The 21040-nt window shown below is 47.4% G+C and overlaps 2 protein-coding genes across 6 annotated transcripts; one reads left to right on the plus strand and one right to left on the minus strand.

The window, feature by feature from the left end:
- The first annotated feature begins 36 nt into the window (after positions 1-36).
- On the plus strand, positions 37-4898 carry mtfr1 (mitochondrial fission regulator 1). 4 transcript variants are annotated; one of them, XM_040166552.2, is made up of 8 exons: positions 37-239; positions 1014-1104; positions 1372-1470; positions 2211-2347; positions 2459-2694; positions 2819-3071; positions 3333-3513; positions 3635-4898. In XM_040166552.2, the coding sequence occupies exons 2-8, from the start codon at positions 1069-1071 to the stop codon at positions 3680-3682; spliced, it is 990 nt and encodes a 329-aa protein (XP_040022486.2). In that variant the 5' UTR covers positions 37-239; positions 1014-1068; the 3' UTR covers positions 3683-4898. The 4 variants fall into 4 exon arrangements, with proteins under 4 accessions (XP_040022486.2, XP_040022484.2, XP_077951965.1 ...); XM_040166550.2 differs by having other exon boundaries at positions 2456-2694; positions 3635-4839; XM_078095839.1 differs by having other exon boundaries at positions 145-229.
- On the minus strand, positions 4887-20459 carry pde7a (phosphodiesterase 7A). 2 transcript variants are annotated; one of them, XM_040166546.2, is made up of 12 exons: positions 19285-20459; positions 12355-12415; positions 10431-10517; positions 9795-9958; positions 9624-9687; positions 8122-8318; positions 7886-8017; positions 7678-7769; positions 7368-7512; positions 7095-7191; positions 6901-6981; positions 4887-6814 (listed from the first exon to the last, which is right to left on the minus strand). In XM_040166546.2, exons 1-12 carry the CDS (start codon positions 19420-19422, stop codon positions 6558-6560), a joined length of 1515 nt encoding a protein of 504 aa, XP_040022480.2. In that variant the 5' UTR covers positions 19423-20459; the 3' UTR covers positions 4887-6557. The 2 variants fall into 2 exon arrangements, with proteins under 2 accessions (XP_040022480.2, XP_040022479.2); XM_040166545.2 differs by having other exon boundaries at positions 10431-10520.
- Positions 20460-21040: the final 581 nt, after the last annotated feature.

The following is a 21040-nucleotide window of genomic DNA, read 5'->3' on the forward strand; positions in this document are numbered from 1 at the left end:
GGTAGTTGATTGGACGCGACAATCGGACTGATCGTTACACGAGCCAATCGTAAGATACGCAGTTGGCTGACTTTATCTATCAACCAACTTGAATAACCAATGGGGGCAGCGCATGGCCACAACCTAACATTTCGTTAGTATTCCCCGAATCTTCCTCCTCCCACAAATGTACCACCTTAGCTGTCCGTCAGTGGAAAAAACACAATCCAAGAAAGTAATCTTCCAGCCGGTAAGTCTCGGTAAGTAAATTCCAAAGTCCTTCCACGACCACCGATCGTCGATATGAATGTAACGTTTACGTGTTGTTACACTTAAGGGCAGAGATAACTAACTTAACTACGCCTATCCTCAACATTTGCTAATACATGTGTCGGCGCGTGAAGTTGGCTGTAGTTCCCGAGCTCCCGCTATCCTTGTTATCATATAGCTAACTTAGCCGTTTAACTTCCCTTTAGCTAACACATTAGCCCGTATCATGCATACGTTAAAATCTAACGTTACCTACTAACTGCGACTTATTCGCTTTTACACGTTTATTCGTGTCTTAGTCAACGTAACACTGTTTAACGTTAATGTACACCCATAAAAAGTAGCTTATCTTGTAAGTGTTACTAAGCTATTTATAACGGTTTTTTAATTCTGTTAATGCGTTTTGATCAACCTGACGTCACAGCTACCTGTCCTCGACTCCTAACCTGCATCCTAACGTAATATAATGCCTTTGCTAGTAGAAAAAAACGTTCTATGGCGTTTTATAAAAAGACAAGAACTTTTTATATAGTAAGATTGTTTTATTTTAATAATTACAATACCTCAACCAGATATTGGCAGCGATGAGAATATTGGAAAGGTGTTTGTTGTATTTCCTGCACCACCATGAACTCGTACAGAATGTATTCGTACGTACAGCAGCATCTTGTCGCGGATGCGTGAAGCTCATCAAGAAGTCATTGTTGGGTTGAAGTTTTGAGTTTTCCATTAAAAAGAAACTTCTCCCTCTGTGTTTCCTTCAGAGGACCGTTTGGTGATGAAACCCTCGTGTTTCGGGCGCCGTCCATCTGTCAAGAGATGAGTAGAGACCAGCCGCGGGTTGAAATGGACCTGGTAGGTGTCGATCCGTGTCCATGTCTGACTCTTAACAGTGTCTGCTATCAGAATGAAATCCAAATTACATTTCTTAGTCTAAGTTGTATCCTTTTTGTCTGGCTCTCCTCTGATGTGCAAAGTCTGAGGAAAAAAGCTTGAACTAGTGAATGTTTACACTGGAATGCAGCTTGTGTTGAAACCGTGTCGTCTTTAACGAGATTCTAATGAACAGAATGTGGCGAACTTTTTGTTTTTCCTGTCATTTGTGCTGACGGGTTTTTGTAGGCCTTAGGATCAGCCAAGTGTTATGGGTCCTCGAGGAGCATTGTGAGGAGAATCGCCTCGAGTCTTCCTTTCGATCCCTGCCCCAGGGTTCATTTTCAGGTGAGGAAAGGTTACCATGACGATCGTTGTTATTCTGTTGCTTCATTTAACCTACAGACCAGTCGCTCTGTAGTATGCACATCTAGTATTTCAGGATAATAGCATGTTCTGGTGACGGTTATTGTAACCTTTTCTGTCCTTATGGCTATCTCTCTTGACTTTTGGAAGCACGGCCATCTCACTTCGAATCACACGCTCGCCCGACGTTTGTTTACCAGAGGATGTCTGACTGTTTTCATTTTATGAACCATAAACAGAATGGATGAAGTCATTAGTGCAGAGATATGTGTCCAAATGTCAACTTTTGAAATAAAAAGACCCGTGGCGGGATTAAAAAAAAGTTACTATCTATTTCAATTCATTGGCGTGTATTTTTTAAATATAACCGAATTGCTTCTTTACTTTTCTGTCTCTTTCAGCTGCTTTCTCTTTTCTTCCTATCATTTGTCTTTGTCCCCAGCTACCTTTCCTAGCTTGGAGGAATGCAGTATGTCTGCTTTAGGTCAGTGTTCAGTAACCTTCAGTCACTTTGAGTGGATTCAGGACATACTGAGCTACTTTCTAACCTACCTGAACCTTTCCTTAACATTATAGATTCCCTCCCCTCTGAACTGCCCTTATTTCCTATTCCTATTCAATGACTCCCTTTATTAGTTGTGGTGTTGTAGCGTGTCCCGGCGCGTGCTTTTCTCTGGTATGTTTTCTGTTATTGCTGATCATGGCTGCTCTCTCCCTGACAGCTTTATCCGTACAACGAGGACGCCGGTGTCCTGATCGGCGCGAGGAGGCAGACCGGTTTGGTGGCCTCTCTGGCTGATGTCGCCTGGCTCGACGGGGATGAGGAGGAAGACGATGTCAACTCCTTTGGCAGACCCAGGTGAGACCGGGACAGTTGGTCTTCTGGGATATTTGCAGTACTGTGTGTAGGAATGCTCCGTTTCCTGTAAGTAGCTTCCAGTTAAAGGGCACTTCTCCTCCATTGAAGCAGGTCAGCGATCCCAGCGGGACTCGTGTTTCGAGCTCGCCAGCCTCATGCTCAGAGACCGGCCTTGCCTCGCCAGAGGTCACTACCAAGCCTGCATCAGGGGACTCCGGACCCCGAGGGGCCAACGGCCACCAACGACGAGGCCATTCAGAAAATCGGCGCGCTGGAGACCGAACTTGCCAAACTCCGAGCTCAGATAGCACTAATCGTATTGGCTCAGGAAAAGACCACTCAGCCAGGTATCTGTTCCACAGCCCCAAATATTTACTCCACTGCAGCGAGGCAGCATTTCCTCTAGATGGCAGCAGAGGTTCACATGTCACACAGCTTTTAAGATTTTGTCTTTCCTTTGTTTCACCTCAGCTGCTACCACAGTGGCACATCCACCTCCCCCTCCACCCTGTGGCACTCTGCCTCCCCCTCCCCCACCACCACCTCCTCCTCCGCTACCTCCACCCATGAGTCTTCAGCGGACTTTTTCTGCCATTGACTTGATAAAGGAGCGCAGAGGGAAGAAGGGAGACGGCCAGACACTTCTGGATTCCCAGCCAGCCGTCCCCAGCATGCTCGACGTCCTGAAAGACATGAGCAAAGTCAAGTTGCGATCCGTCAAAAGGTATTTAAATAGAGAAAAAGGGGAGTCAATTCAGATACATTTGAAGGTAATAACAATCGGTGTTTATGGTCTGTCTCTGTACTTTAACTGTAGCGAAGTGTACTATACAGTTTGAACTTGTCATATAGAAGGCATCTTCCGATGAGCAGGCGTAGACTTCTGTCGTCTCCATCAGCTGCTGTAAACGCAAAGTCATGTCTTGTACGACGCAAATAATTCATCGCTAATCGTTTGTACTTGCTCTCGTTAACGGCCCCGTAGTCGGCCGGGGGACTGCGAAGCCAAGGGGAAGTGCAGCGAGCCCATAGACGCCGCATCCCTCATCGCCGAGGCCCTGAAGCGCAAGTTCGCCCACCGCTATCGACACGACAGCGAACAAGGAGACCGGGCGGATTTCAAACTTCCCGTTTCAGAAGGGAAACCTCGGACTGAAACCCCTTTGGTGAGAGACGCTTCTGTACTCGTCGCTGTTACGCCTCCATAAGGTCGGCCATTAATGAGGGATGTTGTTTCTGAGGCGGGGGGGGAAACATGTTGAATCAGTCTTCTGTCTGTCTTCACAGTTTGGGCAGCACATGTTGAAGTCTACTGGAAAGAAGAAGCTGCTCTGATCAGCTGATTGGGATCTCGAGGTCCAGATGTGCCGCGGACACTTAAGCGCCTTATCACCCTCTTTATATGAGCTGTTTCTTTCTGTGGAACGAGGGAATCGGCCTGAAGTGGATGGCCGGCTGCTCAGTCTCAAGTATCAGTCATTTTCACCATCTGTTTATTGCACTTTTATAACTACACAATGTTAGCTTTCTGTTTTACAAACGTGATTTTGTTTGTTAAACTGAAGGTTTTTGTGTTGAATAGTTCAAACGTCTGTCCTGAGGGAACAGGGTCAGAGGCAACACTACACAATCAATAATTGTTATAAGTGTTATTGTTCAATCATAACTTATGTTGAACTTGTTGCACATTTGATTCTTTTTGCATTACCATTTTAACGGGACGGTGAAAGCTGAAGAGTTCTTCTGCCACAGAAGAAAGTAAGCTTTCTTACTTGAAGAATGTTGTGCTGTATCGATCGGCTAATTTATGATTGGGATCCTTTTATTTATGTTGTCATTTAAGTAAATAATTAAGAGTTTTAACAGAGTTAATTATGTCTTTGATTGGTCAGTTATTAATACTCTATTTTAGACGGCTTTGTACTTTATTTGTTGAGTCTGTGTGAGTTGTGTCTCAGTTGCCTGTCTTGTCAGGGCTTGTGTGTCTTCGTTGACATCACTTATCTCTTTAGTACGATCTGTTCACGAGCCAAAGACATTCCAATGATGACCTGCGAGATTCTGCCTTTCACTGCTACATATTTTTTCCCTTCCTTCAGTGAAGCCAAGTTCATAATTCTTGTTTGGATTCAGGCAATTATGCAACTTCTCTTTTTGTTAAAGATTCTTTCTCAGAAATGAAAGACTCAGTTTAACATAACCAGTGACGTAACTTTCTATATTTAAAAAAACATTTTAGTCGTGGGTCCTAAGGTACCCATTATAAATATTCCAACGGTATAAATTATATAGAATTTTATTTTCATGCCTCAGCTTTGAAAAAGACACTAATGGGCCTTTGAGGTTTTTATCTAATTGTTCAAAGTGATTGCACATCAGTTCTGTTCATTATGCCAGTGTAGTTGCTGCTATAAGTCAACTCAATCATATTATGGGCCGAGAGGATTTGAGAAGTTTGAGAAGTTGTCAAATAAAAATGTGTTCCATCGTGACCTGCTTTGATGTAAATCTCTCATTGAGTCACCGACTATTAAAAACGTATCTTCCACAACAGGTTTTATTATTCAAATCGAAACTGCAACAGGCACGTATCAAAAAGGTCAATACAGCAAAGCTTTTACAAAATCTGGTTCGACACTTAAGTCTTCCCAAAAATGGCTGTCTCAACAAATTGTAAACAGTTTTTTTTTGTGTTTTTTTCCAACAGTCTTACAGCACTTACATCAAAAATACAAATCAGCTAAAGTAAGAAAAGCACCTGTTATCTTTCAAAAACTTTTACACACCAACACATTGTTGTGCCACTATATTGAATCAGGGTAAACAAACCAAAACACAAAGAAATGGAATGTTCAAAGTCACTCGGCCATTTTGTTTCCGTACAAAAAAAAAAAAAACTGACAGCTGGAGTTGTTCCTCACAACAAAAAAAGGCAAAGGGATCGGACAGTGCATTCAAAGACGAGCACGCCATGCACGTGATGGGAACAGGAGCTGGTTTGGTCACTTAGCATAGTTTGTGCATAGTTATAAGGCATCAATCGAGCAGTCCTTTAGGTTGCATGTGGCTGTGAGAGACATTCTGCGGAGAGGGAGAGTCTCCTTCAGTAGATCCTGGCCAGGAACAAAACAAACAAACAAAAAAACTAACAACAACAACCCAATCACCCCCTCTGGTTAAAAAGCCTGGCGGAACCCTGAGCGAGTCCAGTTGCGTGGAGTGGTTCCAGGTGAGATGCATGTGCAGCGGGTAACTGATCTCCAGTCTGGGAGGGAAGCTCCTCTCTCCCTCCCTCCCCCCCACGAGTTCAACCAGCACTGGAAGATCCGGAAACATCAGAAAACGACTTTAACGTCTACAATCGCTTCAGCGGGGTCTCTCTCCGAGGTGTCCCGGGGACGTTTGAGAGTGCATGACCGCGCGGTAGCACAGGCGCACTTATGGCATCTGGTGAGTTTGGATAATAAAAAAATAAAATAAAAAAAAGGTACTGCTCGTGGCTTCGACAGTGGGATGACAATTCAAAACGAGTGGTTCTTCGCGTCTGTGCTTGGAAAGGCAAACCGTGGAGTCGACGGGGTTCGGTTCAGTTCGGGGGGGCGGGGGGACGACACAACAAGAAAAAGGGCGTAAACAGTCTTCGTCGAGGCAGCAAAAGGACCGGGCTTGTCACATTGTTTTTGTCTTACACGAGGAAGAATCTTCAATACGAATGCAACACGGCATTGAGTCTGAACGCGTCTAAATACTCCAGTTGTCTCAATCGAATGAAATTCAGATTTCGGTCTTTGAACTTTGCTTTCAAATGGCACTTCAAAACACCTGGGGAGAAAAAAAAAAGTCTTCTTCGGGTCTTATGCGGTTTCCCCTTAATGTTCACCGACAAAAAACAAACAAAACGGTGTGTTCAGTCAGTAATGCCAAAACTATAGTGGACAAATAAATAAAACAAAGTAAATAAGGAAAATACAGCAGTAGCCAAATGAGGTATCTATGTATTGCTATATGCCAAAAGAAAGGAATTAAAAATTAAATAAATTAAATAAAATCAGTGGTTTATCAAGAGGGGAGGCATAAGCAACAAATCATAAACAAGGTGTCAAGAGCGGGTGGGGCAGCAGCTGTCCCACCAGGCCCCCCCTCCCCAATGTGTGGTGAGGTCCCAAATGAGGGGTCAGGAGGTCGAGATAAAGAGGGCACACGAGGAGTGTCAGGAGTCTTTGCTTCCCTGAGGTATTTCTTTGGAGCTGGTTTCTCCGGCGGTGTCGCTGTCTGTTGGGGCGCCGGCGCCTTCTGCGGGGGCCGGGCTGGGCTCCGCCTCCTTGGAGACGGCGGTTTGTTCCTGCTGGAGGCCGACCCAGCTGGCTTTGTTGAGCCCCATGTGGCCCAGCATGGTCTGGGAGAGACGCGTGTCGGAGAAACGGGTCCACTCCGCAAACAGCGGCTCGGCCACGTACGTCATGAAGCCTGCAGGAAGAGACGGCCGGTACACGTCAGGGCGCCGTATGGGAGGAGTGGGGAAGGGGTGGCGGGGGGGTGCTACAGCTACTCACCGATTTGAATGTTGCCTACGGTGTTGATCGCTCTGTCATAAAGTGGGCTGACTTCAAGACTGTGCTTCTTCTCAATGTCTCCTAAAAGAGAAAGTCAAAATCAACTTTTCCTATTATCCACACACTGCTGCAGAGAATAACAACAGTTAAAAAAAGGGAGTGACGACGGCTTGCAGCAGAAAATAAACGCTAACCTTGTTGGAAGAACTCCTCGGTGACTTTCTCACTCCACTGTTTGCTCAGCTCCCAGGGTCTGCAGGGGTTACAGATGTCTGCACACTTCAGAGCCATCTGTAACAGGGCGGGAATAGAAACTCATTTGAAGCACACAGTCGTATCAACAGCGTCGCCGAGCAGCAATCGATTAGCGAGAACGTATGACGACAGGTACTCTAAGCTTCAGTATTGCCGTACAGATGTACGGAGGACACAGAGCACGAGGGTCGACGGGCTTCATGCGTACTGACCTGCAGAATGAAGTGACGGTGGCTGGCGTTGCTCAAGCACAGGTTCTCTTGGTCCAGGTGCCTGCGAAACCTGCACAGGTAGTCGTTCTGCCTGCTGATGTCTGTGGCCAGGATTAAGGAGCCCAACTCCCGCTCCATGTTCAGGCTAAGGGGTCAGAGAGACGAGACGACCGGATCGTTTCAGCGCCGCGTGTGGCCTCTGATGGCATTAAGCTCTACTAACTCAGCAAAGTAACACGAGGAACCGCTGAATGGGTGCCATCTAACGTGGTGTGCGGCCCACTCAGCATCGTTTCAGTGTCAGACTGACCTGTCTTCAGCGGGCAGATGGGAAAACAGCCCGGTCTCTCTGAAAAGGCCCACCGCCGACTTCCAGTGGTGGTTTTCCAGAACTGAGGTATTCTGCACGTTAGGAAAAGGACACGTTCATTCGATAAGTCACATGACATCTTCCGCATCAACCCATCCATAAGTAAGTAAATAAGTAAGTAATATCAGGCTTGTATTGTGGTTTTCACCCTATAGAGTGTAGCCAGATAGTGGTCAGTCTTGATGAGGAAAGGCTGGTTGACTCCAGGATGGTCCAGGTCATGTGTGGCGGCTGCCAGGATTCCAAGTAGGAGGTCACAAGAGGTCAGAGATTTGGCGAGCTGCGACAAACACGAGACGGTACAAAGATTAGGGTTGGTCATTAAAATACAAATGCTCCCAATGATCACCCTCAGCATCCTTGGTGCAACTTTGCAGGCCTCACCATGGGTTCCCGCATGTAGCAGTACATGGCCTGCGTGACGTCGGCGGCGTGGACAGCGTTATGGTAGGGGTTGTCGCTGTGATAGTCCTCCTGCACCATGACCAGGAACCTCCAGAGTTTGACCATGTCCAGCTGGAAGAGCTCCACCAGGCCGTACTGGTTCAGCAGGTGGACGGTCAGGGTGATCAGACTGTTTCCTGAACAAGAGAAACGTCAGGGTGAGCTTTGCACATGCGATTAAAAATGAGCATTTTCCCTCAGCCATCGTTGCAATGTAGAATGTTCTGTAATTAATTGTATTTGTGCATCCGCTTTCCATAAACCGGTCTGGACTCCAATAGTTAGTTATTTTTTTAATGATCTTTCTTCTCAAAGCATGATGCACTTTTGCAGATCTCTTGCTTTCAATATACACAATGAAGACCAAAAACATACTCTGCATGGTCGTTTCTGCACAGCCCTCATTCATAACACAACATATCTTGTTCGTATCTACTGAGGCTCCTGTCAGGGCAGAGATATGCTGCAGTTAATTCAATATGCTCCCTATCAGACAAGATGGAGAGTCTATTAAGCTGCTGCTGCTCTTTGAAGTCGGTAACCAAACTCCATTACAGCTGCACGGGGAAATAAACAAAGCAAGCAACTCATGAGAGAGAAAAAAAATCTAATTCATTGATTGAATTATAGAAAGAATCTTTCCATTCATAAATGATCTCATCCAACCATGAAGCAAAGAATCTCTGTTAGTCTCCCTGCGTAACCTCCGAAACCTCTCATGCGATCCAGCTCACACTTAGCGGATGTACTTTTGGGGGACCCCCTGCAACGCTCGGTCTCCGTTTCAAGCCACATGTCAGTTATATTCATATCGTTTGTATTGTAAACTTGTATCTTTACCACCAAAGAACCTTCTCTGAACAACGTCAACTGTTAATCGTAAACCGTACAGTAAAAGTCATGCATCCAGATGTCAAAGTCCAGAGGGAAAAAGAAAACCGTATCATCACAACACAAGGAAAATCACTACTCTTTTCAAAGTGGAGCTTTCAATATGATCGAGGCTTTCCTCAGCAGCATAAGTACACAGTAAGCACTACACAGCTCAGTTTTATATATACCAGGTGCTTAGGATGAATAAGGAGTAAGACAGTAGCACGATTTATGATTTCTCATTTAGAAACATAAGTCCATGGCAGTTTGAGGCCCTTTTAGTTTGGGGCCCCGGGGCCTGGATCGCTTACCAGCGGGTTCTGCACCTGGTGCTTCATCTCGTGAAGGTATTTCTACGGTGTTGCTGCAACTTGTACATGTGTGTGTGGTGCAGTAAAGTTATCTTCATGCGGGTTTTGAACGGGGCAATCTGCTCCTCTGCGTGGTCCAACATCCAACAGATGGCCCCATTGGTAACACATTTATTATACGGCTGCTTTAATGCTTTAATGTGCAACATCGGTGTCAACAACACCAGTAAACAGCATTTCAGGTGTTATTTTACTTACCGTTTGTCAACTTATCGAAGAGGAAAATGTCAAAATTCCAGTTCCCAACTTTTTCCAGCATGCACTGCAAGGCACGGAGAAGAGAAGCACGGAATGAGTCATGCGAGGCCCGAACCAAAAGAGACTCTGTTACGTTATCAATATACTCAGCAGGGTGAGGGGGGGTCGTACTCTGGCCTGTCCGGTGTAGTCTTCGTCCAGCATGTGGAGGGGGATCTGCTGGGGGACGCCACGCAGCAGACGGGATGAGTGCAGGTACCTCTGGAAGCTGAGCAGTCGGTGGACCCTCCTCTCAGGAGCAGAGGTGGCCGACGTGGACCCGTAGCCCGGCCGCGCTGCACACGCACACACAGACGCGCACATCGAGCGACAGAAAGGGCCAACGTGTAGAATATATAGCAAGCCTTTTGGTAAACGGTTGTTTTATTGCCTCATTAAACTCACAGAAATCATTTGGTTTTGCACAAACTCGGTGGGGGTCGGACACCAACACACACAAACACTCGCTGCTGACACAGCCGCCCACTCATAAGCCTCCCGTCTGGGATCACACAGCAGACATGCTTTGTCAGTGGTCTCACTCACTCACACGCACGCACACACTCACGAGTCTGAATAAACCCTGGCTGCAATCCGGAAACACGTCAGCAAGAAGTAGTATTACTTTTGGGTCAAAATGTGTGTGTGTGTACACACATTTTGTCACTAACCGATGTTTTCTAAAAAATGCTTCACTTCAGTGTGATTGGATATTTGATCACACATCCGTTGGCGGAGGTTCCATCTCCATCTCCATCTCATACTCACTGTGGAGGGTTCGGAAGTCGATGGACAGGTACGGGTGGGAGATCCTTCGTTCCGGTTCAAATCCAACCTGACTTCGGACTCTCACATCTCCTAGAAGAAATGAGCACTTATTTCCTCAAGATTCACGCTGCTCAAAAAGAAACGTGTGTGAGTGTGTGCGCTGGGCTAAGAAGACTGTTACGAGTATATACACACTTCCATTATATACTTGATATCTATCCATCCATCCAGTATACGGGCTTCACCACAGATAAACCACCAACACAAAATCCTGCTTCTGTAACCACAGCCACAGTCTATTTTCATCCGTCTACTGATTCGGACTTAATCTTTTTTTAAAGACAAATTAGAATTTACTCGTAATCATCGTATTAACGCTTTTGCAAATACATGCAATGCAAGATTCAACGGACAGACAATCCATCAATCCACAGCCGAGCACGCGGCGCCATGTCAGGACAATCTGCCACCGATAGAACCACCGAGAGTTTTCCGCAGGACAACTAGGACTGCTTTGAGTCTCCAGACCAAAAAGACAGAAGCTGGCCGGCGGCCTGCAGGTAGGAGCGGCGAGGTGACGGGATGGCGCCGCGACGCTGATGCAGTAAAATGCTAGTGTGCGGTTCCGGGCAACGCTCTTTGTGCAGCAAGTCTGTGTGTTGCAGCGCAGCGGGATGTTTGCGGTTGTTGTTGTATGCAAAACATAAATGAGGACAAAACAAAACACAAAACCCTTCAGTTTGGGAACTCATTAGGTAGTGTGTGTGTGTTCACATTTATATTTATACAACATCATCCTCCGGGTGCTCGGATTCGGCATGTGTGTGTTTCTCCCCCCCACCCCCCCCCAGAGTCGCAGGGTCCATGTTTTCCATCGGTGCATTAGTGCTGGAACTCCGCAGTGAACGCGGGTCGTGTCATTAAAACTGATGCGCCAAAAGCGCAGAGTCCTGCTATTTGTAAAGCACGGCGACTTGAACCCTGGTCCGTGAAAAGAGCCGGCCCGCATTAGCGTGCCTCTCGCCACTTTCAATTCAATATAAAAGACCTACGGACGCAGGCGCTTCAGGCCGGTGACATGCGAGAGCGCCATCACACTTAGCCAAGTGAAATAATTAAAAAAAGCAAGCTAAAGCTCCTTTCGGTGAGCTCAGTAAATTGCTCAAACTGTGAACAGACGCACATGGCGAGACACGGGCATTATTAAGCTGCAGGGCAAGCGGTTCCTCTATCTGCTGCACCCTGCCGCCCCGGATAACATCTCATTTAAGAGTGAAGAGCGATGGGGGGGGGGGCAAAGGGCACATCTGTGTGGGGCGGAGTGATGTGGCGGTGCACCCGGCGTCGAATCGCACCTTGATCCTCAATAGCGGTGATTGATTAGGAAGCCGACGCTGGTCTGGATGCTTCCTGGACGGATTGAACGCCATCTGCCCGGCAGAGCCATGAGCCTTTTGGTGCACTCATCCATTTTCTAAACTGCTTATCCTGTTTTGGGTCGGCCGAGGGCAGCCGCGGGCAAATGGACGCGCAGGAACACAAACCACCAGCACGTAACACACAGACACGCAAAGCGCACACTGCCAAAGAACCCTTAAGTGCGTTTGGTGCTCAGATGAAATTCTGTGCCCTCAACAAAACTTGATCCAACTTCAAAAAGACACTCAACGCCACAGACACACAAAACTATACGTCTATTCCGATTGAAAGATTACCAAGAGGCCGGGGATTAAGCAGATACACACTCTCGTGCGTCCCCATCGCTTCATAATCTCTACATCAGGCCTTTTTCCATCTCACTTCTTTTTAAGCTATTGTGTATTAAAGAAATGATCGTGGAAGAGATGAACCTACTGATGTGTAGTGTGTGTGTGTGTGTGTGTGTGTGTGTGTGTGTGTGGGCATAGAATGGGGAAACACTTACCTAGCATACGGATGTACAGTGCTGTCTGATCCGAGCTGTCATAGGAGATGGCCCCACGTCTCTGGAAAAGCAAAAAACACCTCATAAAACAACTGGTACACACCCAAAAAATGATATTTTATAATAATGTCACAGAGTGGATGCGGGTGGTGTCACAATCTCCACCAAAACACACACTTTAAAATATATAAACAGTCAGATAAGGAGGGTGGTGTAATGTCGCTACCGTTTTTCTAATCTACTGTGCGTGTGCGTGTGACATGTGTTTCTCATATGACTGATAGCAGCGGCCTGGAACATATTGATCAGTGAAGCAGTCTGCATGCGCACACACACACACACACACACACACACACACACACAGAGATAGATATCTCCAACCACCCTATACGTTCTTTGGCATTTTTACTTCCTTAAAGAGTCTCAAAACACAGTTGAAAATACACAATGAAAAGGTATGTACAAAATAAGCACGTCCCAGATCCGACGTCAGCATGTCAATGCAATTTGAATTGACTTTAGTAGAACTAACAAACAGGACAGACGTGGTCAGGAACCCTTTGCAGGTCAATGCCATTCGTCAATGCCGTGAGTATTTAATGAATCATTGTAAGATTATTCAAAAAAAAAAAAAAAAAAACTTATAACGGCTCTTATTTTTTTCTATTAGAGCCACTGGTCTTGTTGAGCTGACATTAATAGTGTCGAAATATCCAAAAACAGGACTTCGGGCTGCTGCATCACAAGAAGACTTTTTCTAAGACGCAGCTACAGTCAATCATGTGCAAAATGTTTGCACAAAGGCTGTATCAACATTCCCTGTTCAAACGTTTCTGAAGCCGCGGTTTAGCACCGAACTATTGTGAACGCGTTGGGAATTGGTTTGCTTCTTCTAACCCTGGAAGCCCCGACAGGTTGCCAAACACGGACGAGGACCCCAACAAATAAGCGGACAGGTCGTCCGTTTTATCATCACTTCTGTCAACAACCCACTCCAGTGCAAACAGGGTCCTGCACCGGCATCGCGGAGCTATAGATCTGCTCTGCCGACAGACAGCTGCTCCAGGCTACACTCAAGTATGGGCTCACCTCTCGGTGCACTGCAAAAGTCGTAGCTCCCCCCCCCCCCCCCCCCCTCCCTCAGACAGACTCCTCTTGTCCTTGGGTTACCCATTCCACTGGGGCAGTGACATGACTGCCCATTTTCTGACGATAAGAAACCGGTCACAACACAAAATAACGCAAACACAGATGTACACGCTTGCATTGCGATTACTTAATATCCTTAGGATTACTGTAAACCCCCCCCCACACACACACACACACACACACACAAAGACACCTGACACCGCGTGTCCTCTAAGCTCATGACAGCCGCCAATCCAAAGCTAATATTTTACCGGCTAGCAAACAGCTCGCCTCGGGTTGGGTGATCTGTAAAGCTGTATTTTAGTGTCAACAGGCCTCCGTGTTTACACACAGCACTAGCGGTTACGAATATTATAGATCGTGAGTATAGATGGGCGGATAGTGTGCATGCGTGTGTGTGTGTGTGAGGGGGTTGGTATCAGCTTGGGAACTGTGTAACACTGGCTCTGAGGCTGGGAATGGAGGAGTGACCAGCACTGCCAATACTTCCCCAAACAAACATTTTGGCCAGAGCTTGCTGTGCGCGCACACACACACACACACACACACACACACACACACACACACACACACACACACACACACACACACACACACACACACACACACACACACACACACACACACACACACACACACACACACACACAGGGCAAGCCACCAGTTGGCACTTAAGTGGACATTGCTGGCATGTGATCGCTTGTGAGCTGGTAAGGAGGAGGTGGTGGTGCCAACGCTGTCAATGTCACATTCTCACTGTGAACGGAGGGGAAAGTCACATTTTACCCTTGGAATGAATCTCACAACACACACACAAACACACACACCCCTGCACACGCCTTGCAGTTCCAACACACGCAGAACCATACACCCATAACCCAAGTCATGGTATGAATTGAACTTCAGATGTGAGACGTTTCTTTTGTCATTTAAGCTTTGCAGCCGAGGCCGATGGGAAATAAGGGAGAGATGCAGAATGTAAAAGGCAGGTTTAAAAAAATGGTTTGTAATAGTCTTCAAATAGATTTTGGATATTATTGTTGGTATTCTCTTCAACAGCAATCAATTAATCAAAAGCAGAGACAATTAAAGAGACAAACCCAATATCTGTGCCGACTAGTGGACGGGTTACCGGACTGGTCGCGGGTGAATACATTCTTCACTTCACTCTTCCCTGGAATCCTCCACATGCGGCTAACGTAACAGCTGTGACAATAAACCAAAGCCACGTGGGTTATTTTCATTCATAAATGATCATTTTAGCAGTGAGGCTTTTTGGAAGGAGACCTGAAAGTACCGGTTTAGATGGAGGTGGCCTCATCTGACCGAAGATTAATAATTATCTGCAAACTAAGGGCGTACCAATGGACGATTCTAAAAAAACACACACACACACACACACACACACTTAACAGGAATGCCGTTGCACTTGTACCGCAGATGCGTTAGCGATGACGATCTGACCATCGAGTAGTCGCGACTCGGGTGACTCGATGCCGGGTGTGTTGCTCAGGACCCGTCGGAGTGTGAAGATGTTTGTGTGAGCGGTTCATGAGAGAGACGCAAGAAGCGGGAGCAATAACATGTTTAACGGTTTCCCCAAATGGGTTACAGGGCACTTTACTTCTTTTAAATTTCGTAAAACTTTACAATGGCTAATCTTATTTTTGGGAAACGTACTTCGGGAGCCTTTAGCTGAACGCCTCGAGCTGCGGCCAAGTTCGCACCCCCGCAGCCCGAGAGCAAAAATTCAGTTTGTCTTTTGGTTGGCTGCTGGCGCAACAGTCTGCCCATTGTGCTCCCTGCAATTGCACGTGAGCTCGTTTGCATACAGCTCGGTTTCTTATCTGGGCTTATTCCCGCCGCCTCGGGTCGCAGCATTCAGCCTTCTGGAGGTCAGGAGGTCGTGTGATGTAAAAAAAAACGTAATTTTCTGGCACGTTACAGTGCCGTTTGCTTCAAGCACAGACGACTTGTGTCAAATAAAAAAAAAATAAAAAAATGTAAAAGCACTGGCCACGTTGCAAGAACTAAAATTCAAAACAGCCTTTTCACACATGCTTCCTTGTCATTGTTGCACTGCGACGTCAGTAAGTCAGCTGCAGACAAGGAAATGAGGAAGCCAGCAGTATTCCTATAAACTGACGTATGATGAAACAAAGCTGTGCATGCACACTTCCCCCCAACACACACACACACACACACACACACACGCACACACACACACGAATACCCAAGATAAAAGCAGCAGCACATTTTCATAAACTAAAAGCTTCTCTCTGAGTTCCAACCTCCTGCAGCACGCTGTCGCGTGCAACGGCACATTCCAGTAACCGAGTGCTGGACCATCAATGCGGACAAGACTGAAGTGTGTACGTGTGTGTGTGTGTGTGTGTGTCAGCCACTGCATACACAAAGCCCTAGATGGAGTATACCTGTGGAAAGTGTTTTATGAGATCACTGTCCACTCTGACACACTCCAGCTGCAGGGAGTTTTTGAGAAAGGGCTGCTGGCTCGAGGGCCGGCTTGTGGAGGACGGGAGGAGGGGGGGGGGGGGGTGTTGGCCCCTCGAGCGACGGAGTAGCGCTGACAACAAAGAACAACAGGAGCGTGCTAGTCTAGCCTATCTGCAACTAACGTAGTTGTTCTTACTGGCGGGTAGATTGTGGAGAAGAGGCGTAAATCATTGTAAGACAGAGAGCCTTGTGTAAGTAGAGTTGGGGGGGGTGGGGGGGGCGGTGTAGTGCGGGCGAGCCATCCAGCGGGCACAGGAATTTTATTCATCATCTCCCTGTGGGCCAGGTTAATGCCCCCCCCCCCCCCCCCCCCCTTCTCCTTTGCATGTCTTAGCTGTCCGAGGAGAGCAAACAAAACCCAAGTTGACAACCAGTCCGCTTTGTGTACAGCCATCACATGTTTATAGGACTCTAAATATGATTTATCTTCAGCCAGCTGGCCCCTGACATCGTGTCTGTTAGCGTGTTGAGGTGTGCGGCCACAACCTCGCGGCCGATCGCACCCGACATTGCAGCACGAAAACAGACTGGTCGTGTGATAAGACGAGCGCGAGACGGCGCGAGCACGTATAATGAAGACAGGATGTAAGATTTACCCTGTTTATTCTGTAAATCGGTTAGAGCACATCCTCGCTCAGTAAACACCGGCAGGCATTCCAGGTCATTCACGCACATCACGCAGAATAACAAACTTGGGCAAGGGAGCGAGTTAAAGATTTAAAAAAGAGCTGTTGTGAAACACCGGGCTCGGTGCGTGTGTGTGATTGTGTGCGTGCGCGTGTGTGTGTGTACAGCTCCTTCAGCATTCTGACCACATCCTGAAACTACGTCAATCCGATGGCAACGCTCAGAGAGAAATGCTTATCGCTTCAGTTAGAAAAAAAAAAAACATCAACAGAGTAACTCCCTCAGAGAGACGAACTACTGAGTTTTATCTCATGCGCAAAAACATGAATCGAGCCGTCTCTCGGCCTCACGTACGCGCTCATCATCGCCCCCCCCACCCTAAACAATACTCCATCAGGAGGACTCGGCCCGGGTTCAGTGGTCCTCTTGATGATATCTCTAACGCAGAACAGCGCCAACAGTCCAACCCGTTTGTTCCAGTTATCACCGATCGCCACGTGACCGCGCTGACCTCATCAATGCCGTGGGCCCGTTTATTGATTATTGCGTCTCCGCCGGGTAATCTGTGGGGTGGTGGGGCTGAAATAACATAAAAACTATTGAGAGAGTGCGCGCGAGTGGGACAGAGCAACTTAGCCGCGCGGCCATGTGGCGTCTGATACGAGTCTCGCCGACTTGATGCACGCGATGCATCCATTTTGCAAAGTTTAGTTTGGCACGTCCTTGTCCTTTTCTTCTGGATTTAACCAATCCATCACTGTGCTGTTGTTTACCCTTCACTCAGAGAAGCTGGGGGGGGGGGGGTCAGCAAGCTTCACCACACACAAACACTCACACAGGGTAAACAAGGAGTAACCAACATTTATTGTAATAAAAACAATCAAAAGGCCTTGTGCTAGAGAAATAAGCCTGTGTATTTCATGCGTTGCCGTTCTCAACGCCCCGTCAGCAGCATATTTACACCCCCCCATAAGCATTCCACGACCACAGAGTGATATATTCTTCTGAGACCGTGTCTTCAACCCTACTCTTTTGTCCTCTGTTTACAAGAGGAAATGTCTTCATCTGCGAAGAGGGGAGGGGGGAGTGGGGGTGAGGAGGGGGGAGGGGGGGTGGGCGCAAGAGGAGAAAGAGAGGGAGCTTGTGAGTGAGCCAAACAAGAGAGCCGGAGAACGAAAAGAGGCCGAGACTTCGGCCATCTGGGAGTCTGGCGGCGAGCCCAACCACTGCCCACAGAGCCCCGGCACATGCCTAACGGCCTCCTGGCAGCGGCAGCGGCAGTCCAGGGCGGCTTCCACAAACAACAGACCCCGTGGAACCGCACACAAAAACACAGCGGCCACCGAGGACAAACGCACCCTTATGGTCAGAGTTACGGCCCAAAAACACAATATTTGCAGAGGTGTAATTGCTGTGTGACGAAGGCTGAGTGACACTGCGGTGTCACAGGGTGCATGTTCACCCGATTCTGCAACTGAGACGAATAACTATGTCAAAAGTCCTTTCATGTTGCAATCTTGTTTTTTAAACCTTGCACAATTTATGCAGATGGTCATTGTTTCGCTAAACACTACAGAGTGCACCGGTCGTTGCATCCCAGGGATTTACTCTGGCATGGCTGTGGTTTGAGGAAACACCAAAAAAGGCACAGGACAGAAATGGGGAGAGGACCAGAGTGAGGACGAGCAACATCGAGGGCCTTCTTTGGTAGCTGCCGGCGATGGTCGTGGTCGGTTCAAAGGGGACACACATGGGCGGTTATGTGGGGCAGCGTCTTGCACAAAGCACTAATGGACGGCCTGTTGAGGAGGAGGCTCACGCAGTCAAAAGACAGGGACTTAATGTGTTGGGAGATGCCCTCCTTCGCTGTGGCACCTTCCCGTTCATGACCCCGAGCAGCAGGCGAGTGATTCCACAAGAGATGAGAATACGCCCGGGTGCTTTTCTGCAGAACCACTGAAGCAATAGCAAAAGGTCCCCCCCCCACCCTTATTTAAAAACTATAAACATGTGGGGAAAGAGTTCACTGGCACAAGACTTGGCGTGCGCAACTTTTCTCTTAAGCCGAGGTCGCAGGCGCACGCGTGTGCCGGACAAAAAAGGCCCGATGCGTGCAGCTTGTGCCTAAACGGTGAACCAATGCTGGTGCATTGTGGGGGGGGGAGTTCGACTATGACTCAAGGACTTTAGGTTTCATTTGTCAAAAGGGTCAAAGTGCGTCATTACAGAGAAAACACCACAGCACGTTCCTACTGGCAAACGCGGCGTGCGGCAGGAGGAAAGCGGTGTACTTTGGGCACCGTTGCCAAAGGCGTAGAGGGCCTTTATCAGCGGGCAACACGCGCAAATGCAAAGCAGTTGCAGTTTGGTTCGTGAAGTCTTAAGAGATAACAAAATGTTGTGAGCATCTTTGCAAGTGTGCGTGTGTGTGTGTGTGTGTGTGTGTGTGTGTGTTGGGGCCTAGAAATCCAACAACCACCTGCAAGATTCCTGTGGATTATTCATACGTTTGTGGGAAAAGAATTGTGCTGTTTTGTGTGGTTCCCAGAGCCGGCCCCACTGTGAACACACGTTTTATTCATTGATTTTTTTTTTAAAGAGAATAAGGAGGTTTGGTGTTTTTTTTAATGCATTTACCTGTGACAGCTGTCTCGGATCAGGAGCCCCGAAGAGAGAAGAGCTGGAGCTGAAGCTGATGGCTCCTCTGCGGCTGAGGACGTGCTTGGGAACCGGCCTGTCTAGAGGCAAAACCGGCAGCTGGTAACATACTTCCATTGAACAGTCAGTGCTGGATCCGGATCGAAAGTATAAAAAAAAAAAATACAAAAACAAGGCGAAAATAAGAGAGTGAATTGGAAAATATTTCAACGCCGTGGAAACGGTCTGCTGTCGAGCTGCAAAGTACTTCTGATCGTCAAGAGAGACTCAAAACTTGTCCCGATCGACTTCATGGATGCTGCGTGTTTTCTACCTCCACCGTTTCACCTCCTCTGGTGTCATTCTGTCGGGGAGACGGAGAAGGAGGAGGAGGAGGAGAAGGAGAAAAATATATTCATGCCGCCGTTGCCTTCGCTCCTTTCCCTGCTCATTTTACTCAAATCCGGGCCCACGGGCGACGAGACCTTCTTGCCATTTTCTGGGTCTTTCTGAAAAATACTTCCTCATTTCCAGAGCAGAAGAGAAGAAGAAGAAGAAGAAAAAAAAAAAAAAGAAAAAAAAAGAGACTCCGCTCGTTTTGCCTCGCGTAGCTTTTCACGGGTCCGCACATCACATATCGCCCCCCCCCCCACCACCGGAAAAAATAAATAAATAAAATATACAAATCAAAATATCACAGTAAATGCAGCGCGGTGAGAACTCGCCGGTCTTGGGGAGGCGCGCGTGTCTTTTTGTTGTCCCTCATTCGGACTTAACGCCGGGGGGGCGAGACGCAATCAACACGTAGGGCTTCTCCGTCTGCTCGGTGAAAAGCTGCGGGATTTGAAAGGAGCCGATTTTGTTCCGTCCGGCTGAAACAAGGGAAACCCCGACGTTCATCCCCGTCCGCCCGCCCGGGGTTCCGGTAGGAGTTCAAAAAAAAGGAAGAAAAAAAAAGAAACAAATGGCTCGAGACGCTTCTTCTTCTCCCCCACAACAACAAAAACGACCAACCGACAGACGACAAGGGAAATAAGCTCGATGGTGTTCGTGTCCCCCGTTGAGTGGCTACATATCGTCCTAAACATTAGCCTACTGTAAGGTTTTAAAGCGCACACCACCTGCCAGAGATGGTGCTGTTGGAGCAAAGCGAAAGAAAAGAAGAACAAAAAAAACGCCCTTTTGAGAAGTCAACCAATGGCGTTGAGGTTGGGGTTGTAAGCGCTCCGCTGATTGGCCGAAGAGGCTCGACGCGTTTAAACCGGCTCATGCGATTGGCCGCAGAGGGGCAGGGCGATCCCAAGACCCGTGTGAGCAGTCGTTTGTCGAGCGGCCGTGGACTTTCTCAAGGGTATTCCTCCACGACGGGGCTTGCCTCGCAGCGGTCCACATCGCTGCCTGTGATTACCTTTCCTCTCATGACTAATGCTCTCGGGAGCTGAGACACGCCGGGAGTTTGAACTACAGCCAGGGAAATACCGCAAAAAAAAAATGTTGCAGCTCTGTGATGCTGAAGCGGTTAGCTCCATAAATAAAATCAAAAAAAAAATACACATTATATATATATATATATATATATATATATATATATATATATATATACTGCTTTGTGGCGGTGACTCAACTCAAAGCGTGCTGATTTGAAATAGTAAAGTAGTAAAGTACAGTATTACTGTTGACTGCATGCATTATTTAGGGATACGTGTCTGCAACAAATTCTCTCAGGTAATAGACCATTGTTGTGAGCGTTTGTTTT

This window comes from Gasterosteus aculeatus, chromosome 21, assembly GCF_964276395.1.
Source record: "Gasterosteus aculeatus chromosome 21, fGasAcu3.hap1.1, whole genome shotgun sequence".
NCBI classification, from domain to species: Eukaryota; Metazoa; Chordata; class Actinopteri; order Perciformes; family Gasterosteidae; genus Gasterosteus; species Gasterosteus aculeatus.

Coding starts and splice junctions, on each gene's coding strand:
- mtfr1 (XM_040166550.2), top strand. CDS start 1,069: ATGAGTAGAGACCAGCCGCGGGTTGAAATGGACCTG. Junction 1,105..1,371: donor CGCGGGTTGAAATGGACCTG/GTAGGTGTCGAT, acceptor GGGTTTTTGTAG/GCCTTAGGATCAGCCAAGTG. Junction 2,695..2,818: donor GGAAAAGACCACTCAGCCAG/GTATCTGTTCCA, acceptor GTTTCACCTCAG/CTGCTACCACAGTGGCACAT.
- pde7a (XM_040166545.2), bottom strand. CDS start 19,422: ATGGAAGTATGTTACCAGCTGCCGGTTTTGCCTCTAGACAGGCCGGTT. Junction 10,521..12,354: donor ACTGTACATCCGTATGCTAG/GTAAGTGTTTCC, acceptor CATTTCTTCTAG/GAGATGTGAGAGTCCGAAGT. Junction 8,319..9,623: donor CTTCGATAAGTTGACAAACG/GTAAGTAAAATA, acceptor TCTCTTGTTCAG/GAAACAGTCTGATCACCCTG.